At 64.7% G+C, this 8271-nt stretch overlaps 1 protein-coding gene across 1 annotated transcript; it reads left to right on the forward strand.

Moving 5' to 3' along the window:
• Positions 1 to 2016, forward strand: LOC128676098 (uncharacterized). The gene has a single exon (XM_053756044.1). It carries the CDS (start codon positions 1 to 3, stop codon positions 2014 to 2016), a length of 2016 nt encoding a protein of 671 aa, XP_053612019.1.
• Positions 2017 to 8271: the final 6255 nt, after the last annotated feature.

An 8271-nucleotide genomic window follows, 5' to 3' on the forward strand; every position in this document is an offset into this window, starting at 1 on the left:
ATGGAATGTTCAGGGTCTGAACATTCCGCTGGGGAGGAAACCGACGGGAGTGGCCTCGCTGTGGGCCAAAAGAGGATGGGGAGCCTGATGGGAAGTGCGGGCTCCATCACCTCGTTGTCGGAGTCGGTGCTGGGCAACAAGCGCCTCTATTCTGAGGTGGCGACTGGTTCCGGCACCGACACTGAGGTCGGTGTGCCACGGGCACAGTCAGTGGCGAAGAGGGGCAAGGCCCGGGGTGCCTCGCACCTGACGAGGGCCCGGGCTGAGGCGAGGAGGAGTCAAGAGGAGGATGCCGAGGCTTCCTTCTCGGCCTCTCTAGGGGCTCGGGCCTTCCGGAGGGGAGGACCCCCGAGTGGTGGGGACGATGATGTGGTGGTGGCCCCCATTGATGCGCGGGACTTTGGGGCCATGGGTGCTGATGGACTCATGGCCACTGCGGTGGAGAGGCTGGGTATAATAACCAGCCTCGTCGGAAAGACTGCCGCCCTCAAGGGGGGCTTCAACTCTAAAATTATGCGGGCCTCCTCGGATATCAGGGATATCGTGGACACCCTGGTGGCGCGCAGCGAGTCGGACGAAGTTCGACGCCTTAAGGCCGATAATGGTCGCCTCCAAAGGGAGGTGGCCATTATGAAGGCTGAGGTCGCTGCGCTCCGCCGGGGGTTCGAGGAGGCTCGCCGTGAGGCTGCTCAGGCTGCGCGGACGGTGCAGCGGCAGGCTGCTCCAGTGGAGGATGAGCTGGAGCAGAGGATGGCCAGATTGATTGATGGCCGTCTGGCAGCGCTAGGACTGGCTGGGTGTCCTCGGAGTGCCACTCGTCCACCTCTGGCAGGTGACAACTCCGAGGTGGCGAGGGCTGCAAGGACGGCCATTGATCGGGCCTCCGGTCTGGGTCCGGCGCCGCGGCTTGAGCAGCCGGTGGTGGAGTTGGAGGTTCGGGCCCCTGCACGCCCGGCCTCTGAGAGGCGGGGTTGTAAGGGGGTAGGTGCTGGGGGAGTGACAGAGTGGGGGCCCTTCGGGCCGTCGACCTCAACAGCTGTGGTCGACGAATGCCCGGAGCTCCCCTGGGTCGAAGTCCGGGGGAGGAGGGGGAAGGGGAAGGGCGTGGGAAAGAAGTCCCAGCCCAAACCTGCGGAGCGACCGGCGGCGGCCCCAACAAAGGCCACTGCAACGGCGCCCAAGGCACCCCCCAGGGCGGCGCCAGCGAGGGCGGCCAAGCTGTCGGCCCCTAGCTCCTCGGCTGTAATTCTCAAGTTACAGCCGGAGGCAGCGCAAAAAGGGGCCACATACAGCTCCGCCCTCCTTAAGGCCGAGCAGGCGGTGAGCCTGGAGGGGCTAGGAATCGGCTCGCTTCGGATTCGCCCGAGTGCGACCGGAGCGAGGCTAATCGAGGTCTCTGGCCCCTCCAACTCAGACAAGGCAGATGCGCTTGCATCGGCCTTGAAGGCGGCCCTTTCCGGCGTCGCGGACGTTTCCAGGCCCGTCAAAACCGCGGACTTCCGCGTGACGGGCCTGAATGATGCGGCAACGGCGCAGCGGATAAAGGCTGCGGTCGCGCAAGCCGGGAGCTGCACGGAGGACCAGGTCTGGGTGGGTGAAATCCGCTCAGACTGGCGGGGCTCTGGCTCTGCCCTGATGCGCTGCCCGGTCACGACGGCTAAAAAGCTGATCGAGGCGGGCAGCCTCACGGTAGGCTGGAGTCGAGTGCAGCTCCGGCACCTGGAGGCGCGCCCCATGCACTGCTACAAGTGCATGGGGAAGGGGCACACCGCATCGCTGTGCCCCTCGCAGACGGACCGCAGCCGGCTCTGCTATAGGTGCGGGGAGGCAGGGCATTTGTCCGCCTCCTGCACAGCGGAGCCCCGCTGCGCGGTATGCCGCGACGCCGGCAAGCCGGCGGGCCACGTGATGGGGGGTAGGGCCTGCAACCCACCCCCGATCCGAGGGAAAGGGCCGTCCCCTCCTCCGCGCGAGGGAAGGCAAGGGGAGGCGCCAGTCGGCCAAATGGAGGAGTGATGGGGGTCACCTTCCTCCAGGCCAACCTCAACCACTCCGCTAGGGCGCAGGATCTCCTCCTGCAATCCATGGCGGAGTGGGATTTGGATGTCGCGGTGGTCGCGGAGCCGTACGCGGTTCCCTCCCTGCCCCACTGGGCGGGGGATCTGGATGACCTCGTGGCCATCGTGGCTAGGCCTGGTGCCGCCCCTCCCCTCGCGATTAAGAAGAGAGGGAACGGCTTTGTGGTGGCGGTTCGGGGAGAGTACGCCATAATTGGTGTTTACTTCTCCCCGAACCGGGATTTGCCGGCCCTGGAGCGGTTCTTGGATGCCCTGGGGCCGGAGATAAGGCGGTTAGCGCCCCTAAAGGTCTTCGTGGCCGGTGACTTCAACGCCAAATCAACGGCGTGGGGGAACCCGGCCACGGAGCCCAAGGGGCGAAAGGTGGAAGAGTGGGCGCTGGCCGCCGGGCTGTCTCTCCTAAACAGGGGGACAGCCCACACGTGCGTGCGACGGACGGGCGGATCGGTGGTGGACCTGACGTTCGCCACCCCCTCCGCCGCGCGCTCCGTGTCGGACTGGAGGGTGGAAGGGGGGGTGGAGACACTCTCGGACCACTTGTATATTCGGTTCGAGGTGTCGGCCGCCCCCCAATGTCAGGCGGCATCATCGTCCCGGGTGCGCAGCCGGTTCCCGCGTTGGGCCCTTACGCGGCTTGACCGGGAGCTGGCGGAAGAGGCGGCCATCGTCGGCCGCTGGAGCCTCCCGCCTCTAGACGGAATGGGGGTGGACGACGCGGCTGACCGTCTCGGCGACGCTTTCACAGCGGTGTGCCGGGCGGCCATGCCAAGCGTAGGTCGAGCCCCCCCTAGGCGGGCGGTCTATTGGTGGTCGGCGGAGATTGCCGCCCTTCGCGTCGCCTGCAACGCGGCCCGAAGGGCCTATAGTCGAAGCAGGCGGCGCAGTCCCCGGGACGAGGAGAGGGATGGTCAGCTGTATGCGGTGTATGTGGAAAACCGTAAGGAGCTGCAGCTGGCCATCGGTCGGGCCAAGGAGGAAGCCTTCGAGGAGCTGGTGGAGGGTATCGAAAGAGACCCATGGGGCCGGCCGTATAAGTGGGCGCGAGACAAATTGCGCCCACAGGCGACCCCGCTAACGGAGACCCTTCAGCCAGCTCTGCTGGGGGAGATTGTCGGGGATCTATTCCCCGGCAATCCGCGAGGGTTTTCTCCTCCGAGGATGGCCCGACAGCCGCCTGACGCGGAGGGAGAAGAGGTGGAGGCGGATCCGCCTCCCGTCACCGACGTCGAAATGGAGGTGGTCCTCGACCGCCTCCAGACAAGGAAGAGGGCACCGGGTCCAGACGGGGTGCACGGGAAAGTGCTTGCGCTGATTCTCGTGCACCTCGGGGAGGAGTTTCGGGGGCTGCTCAACCGCTGTCTGCGAGAGGGGCAGTTCCCGAAATTATGGAAGGAGGGCCGGCTCTGCCTTATTCCGAAGGGGAGCCGGCCCTTGGACTCGGCTTCGGCGGTGCGACCTCTGGTCCTGCTGAGCGAGGCTGGGAAGGCCCTAGAGAGCGTTGTGGCCTCTCGCCTCGTTCGGCATGTGGAGGAAGGCCCGGGACCGCGTCTCTCTGACGTGCAGTACGGATTCCGGGCCAAGAGGTCCACCATCGACGCCCTCAGGCGTCTGCGGTCGGTGACGGAGGAGGCGGATCGAGAAGGCGAGGTGACCCTGGCGACGTCGTTAGACATCGCCAACGCCTTCAACAGTATCCCGCACTGTGTAATACGGGAGGCGCTCCGGTACTTCGGAGTGCCCTCGTACCTGCGGGGGCTGTTGGGGGCGTACCTGGAGGAGCGGGTCGTCCTGTACGAGGACAGGGGAGGTCAAATGGTCCGGCGGGGCGTCGGGTGCGGTGTCCCGCAGGGGTCGATTCTCGGCCCTATCCTGTGGGACATCGCATACGATTGGGTCCTGCGGTGCCGGCTTCCCCCCGGGACGGGTGTCATCTGCTATGCGGATGACACTCTCTTCACGTCCCGGGGTGCGAATTTCGGTGAGGCGGCGCGGCTGGCCGAAACGGGCCTCGCCCTTTTGGTCGGCCGCATAGAGAGGCTGGGGCTTCGGGTCCGACTGGATAAGACCGAAGTCCTCCTCTTCCGCGGGGCCCGGGCGCGAGGACCTCCCCCAGGGGCGCGCCTCCAGGTGGGTCATGAGGAGTTGAGGGTGAGTGCCCAGATGAAATACCTGGGCCTCATCCTCGACGGGAGATGGTCCTTTGTCCCCCACTTCCGAGAGCTGGGGCAAAGGATCATCAGGACGGCTGCGTCGCTGGGCCGACTCCTGCCCAATCTGGGTGGGCCCAGCGACGCTGTACGGAAGCTGTACTCCGGCGTGTGCCGGAGTATGGCGATGTACGGCGCCCCCGTTTGGGTGGACGCCCTTGCCGCGGAGAATAAGCGCCTTCTCCGGCAGGCGCAGAAGGTGATCGCGGTAAGGGCGATACGGGGGTACCGTACAGTGGCGTTCTCTGCGGCCACAGCCCTCGCGGGCGACCCGCCGTGGGAGTTGGTGGCGGAGGTGCTCGCCGAGGTTTACCACTTTGTGGCGAACAGGAGGGAAATCGGCGAGCACCCCTCGCCTGAGATGGTCCGGCGGGTCCGCTTGCGAGGGCAAGCGGAACTCATGCGGAGGTGGGAGGCAGACCTGGCGCGGGCAACGTACGGTGTACGCACAGTGGAGGCCCTGCGCCAGGTCCTGGAGAGATGGATGTTGAGGCGGCGCAAGCCTCTCACCTTCCGCATGACGCAGGTGCTCACCGGGCATGGCTGCTTCGGTGAGTACTTGCACCGCGTGGCCCAGCGGGAGACCGAGCCGGTCTGCCACGATTGTGGCGAGGCTCGGGACACTGCTCAACATGTTCTAGAGCAGTGTCCCAGGTGGAGTCGGCAGCGCCACGATCTGGTGGCAGTGCTCGGTGGAGTGGATCTGTCGCTCCCGAGTGTCGTCAATGCGATGCTCGGGAGTGACGGAGCCTGGGCGGCAGTGGCCTCCTTCTGTGAGACTGTTATGTCACAGAGGGAGGCCGAGGAAAGGAACCGCGAGGACCACCCCCTCGCGGAGCCGATCCGCAGAAGGCGGACGGGGGTGCGACGCAGGCGCTACCTTGCGCGCCTGCAGGCGCCCCCCTAAATCGGTGGGACTAGTCCCACCCGACGGCAGGGGTCCACCAGGTGTCGGTGGGCCCCTGAGAATGGTGAGTCCGGTCTCTGGCGAAAGAGACCGGCCAGTCGCTGAGGCGTCTTGTGTTAGATAGATCCGAGGCGCCTCCCTGTAAAGCGGCCGATGGCACCCGCAGGGGTTTAGTGGGTAGTCTGGGCTGGATAGCGGCCCAGGAGTCCCACACTCAGTGCGTAAATGCATTCCCCTGCGAAAACAAAAAAAAAAAAAAAAAAAAAAAAAAAAAAAAAAAGGTTAGGTTAGCTGGTGGAGGGTATCGAAAGAGACCCATGGGGCCGGCCGTATAAGTGGGCGCGAGACAAATTGCGCCCACAGGCGACCCCGCTAACGGAGACCCTTCAGCCAGCTCTGCTGGGGGAGATTGTCGGGGATCTATTCCCCGGCAATCCGCGAGGGTTTTCTCCTCCGAGGATGGCCCGACAGCCGCCTGACGCGGAGGGAGAAGAGGTGGAGGCGGATCCGCCTCCCGTCACCGACGTCGAAATGGAGGTGGTCCTCGACCGCCGAGTTTCGGGGGCTGCTCAACCGCTGTCTGCGAGAGGGGCAGTTCCCGAAATTATGGAAGGAGGGCCGGCTCTGCCTTATTCCGAAGGGGAGCCGGCCCTTGGACTCGGCTTCGGCGGTGCGACCTCTGGTCCTGCTGAGCGAGGCTGGGAAGGCCCTAGAGAGCGTTGTGGCCTCTCGCCTCGTTCGGCATGTGGAGGAAGGCCCGGGACCGCGTCTCTCTGACGTGCAGTACGGATTCCGGGCCAAGAGGTCCACCATCGACGCCCTCAGGCGTCTGCGGTCGGTGACGGAGGAGGCGGATCGAGAAGGCGAGGTGACCCTGGCGACGTCGTTAGACATCGCCAACGCCTTCAACAGTATCCCGCACTGTGTAATACGGGAGGCGCTCCGGTACTTCGGAGTGCCCTCGTACCTGCGGGGGCTGTTGGGGGCGTACCTGGAGGAGCGGGTCGTCCTGTACGAGGACAGGGGAGGTCAAATGGTCCGGCGGGGCGTCGGGTGCGGTGTCCCGCAGGGGTCGATTCTCGGCCCTATCCTGTGGGACATCGCATACGATTGGGTCCTGCGGTGCCGGCTTCCCCCCGGGACGGGTGTCATCTGCTATGCGGATGACACTCTCTTCACGTCCCGGGGTGCGAATTTCGGTGAGGCGGCGCGGCTGGCCGAAACGGGCCTCGCCCTTTTGGTCGGCCGCATAGAGAGGCTGGGGCTTCGGGTCCGACTGGATAAGACCGAAGTCCTCCTCTTCCGCGGGGCCCGGACGCGAGGACCTCCCCCAGGGGCGCGCCTCCAGGTGGGTCATGAGGAGTTGAGGGTGAGTGCCCAGATGAAATACCTGGGCCTCATCCTCGACGGGAGATGGTCCTTTGTCCCCCACTTCCGAGAGCTGGGGCAAAGGATCATCAGGACGGCTGCGTCGCTGGGCCGACTCCTGCCCAATCTGGGTGGGCCCAGCGACGCTGTACGGAAGCTGTACTCCGGCGTGTGCCGGAGTATGGCGATGTACGGCGCCCCCGTTTGGGTGGACGCCCTTGCCGCGGAGAATAAGCGCCTTCTCCGGCAGGCGCAGAAGGTGATCGCGGTAAGGGCGATACGGGGGTACCGTACAGTGGCGTTCTCTGCGGCCACAGCCCTCGCGGGCGACCCGCCATGGGAGTTGGTGGCGGAGGTGCTCGCCGAGGTTTACCACTTTGTGGCGAACAGGAGGGAAATCGGCGAGCACCCCTCGCCTGAGATGGTCCGGCGGGTCCGCTTGCGAGGGCAAGCGGAACTCATGCGGAGGTGGGAGGCAGACCTGGCGCGGGCAACGTACGGTGTACGCACAGTGGAGGCCCTGCGCCAGGTCCTGGAGAGATGGATGTTGAGGCGGCGCAAGCCTCTCACCTTCCGCATGACGCAGGTGCTCACCGGGCATGGCTGCTTCGGTGAGTACTTGCACCGCGTGGCCCAGCGGGAGACCGAGCCGGTCTGCCACGATTGTGGCGAGGCTCGGGACACTGCTCAACATGTTCTAGAGCAGTGTCCCAGGTGGAGTCGGCAGCGCCACGATCTGGTGGCAGTGCTCGGTGGAGTGGATCTGTCGCTCCCGAGTGTCGTCAATGCGATGCTCGGGAGTGACGGAGCCTGGGCGGCAGTGGCCTCCTTCTGTGAGACTGTTATGTCACAGAGGGAGGCCGAGGAAAGGAACCGCGAGGACCACCCCCTCGCGGAGCCGATCCGCAGAAGGCGGACGGGGGTGCGACGCAGGCGCTACCTTGCGCGCTTGCAAGCGCCTCCGTAATTGGTGGGACTAAAGTCCCACCCGTCGGCAGGGGTCCACCAGGTGTCGGTGGGCCCCTGAGAATGGTGAGTCCGGTCTCTGGCGAAAGAGACCGGCCAGTCGCTGAGGCGTCTTGTGCTAGATAGATCCGAGGCGCCTCCCTGTAAAGCGGCCGATGGCACCCGCAGGGGTTTAGTGGGTAGTCTGGGCTGGATAGCGGCCCAGGAGTCCCACACTCAGTGCGTAAATGCATTCCCCTGCGAAAACAAAAAAAAAAAAAAAAAAAAAAAAAAAAAAGGTTAGGTTAGGTTAGGTTAGGTTAGGTTAGGTTAGGTTAGGTTAGGTTGGGGTGCTACTGTCAGGAAACCTCCACGTTGGCTCGATGATTTGAAGGTTTGCTTCTGTCACTTGATCTTTGATTCGGTGATAGCGGCGGCTGACAAGTTATTGGGCTGGTGCACCCTGGGCGACGGTTAATAACTCCCCGTTTAGGGGTCTTGTTAGCCGTTGGCAAATGTCCTGGCAACTGGTGGTGGGTTACCCATGTCGGGTAACCCAGGTTGGAGAGCCAATTGGCTCAGTGGCTGTGAGAGAAGGGGGCTAAGCCCTCTACTCTTACAGCCGTGGTAGGGGTCGCGGGGGAAGAGGAGGGGTTGGTATTACGGTGCGCCGCTCTCCCTATCCTCCGCGACCAGGCGCGGCCATGGCGCAAACATGGTGGTCGGTGGGGCCGCAGAGGAGGAGGACTGCCGGTATTACGGTGCG

Source organism: Plodia interpunctella, chromosome 15 (assembly GCF_027563975.2).
Source record: "Plodia interpunctella isolate USDA-ARS_2022_Savannah chromosome 15, ilPloInte3.2, whole genome shotgun sequence".
Lineage (NCBI taxonomy): Eukaryota > Metazoa > Arthropoda > Insecta > Lepidoptera > Pyralidae > Plodia > Plodia interpunctella.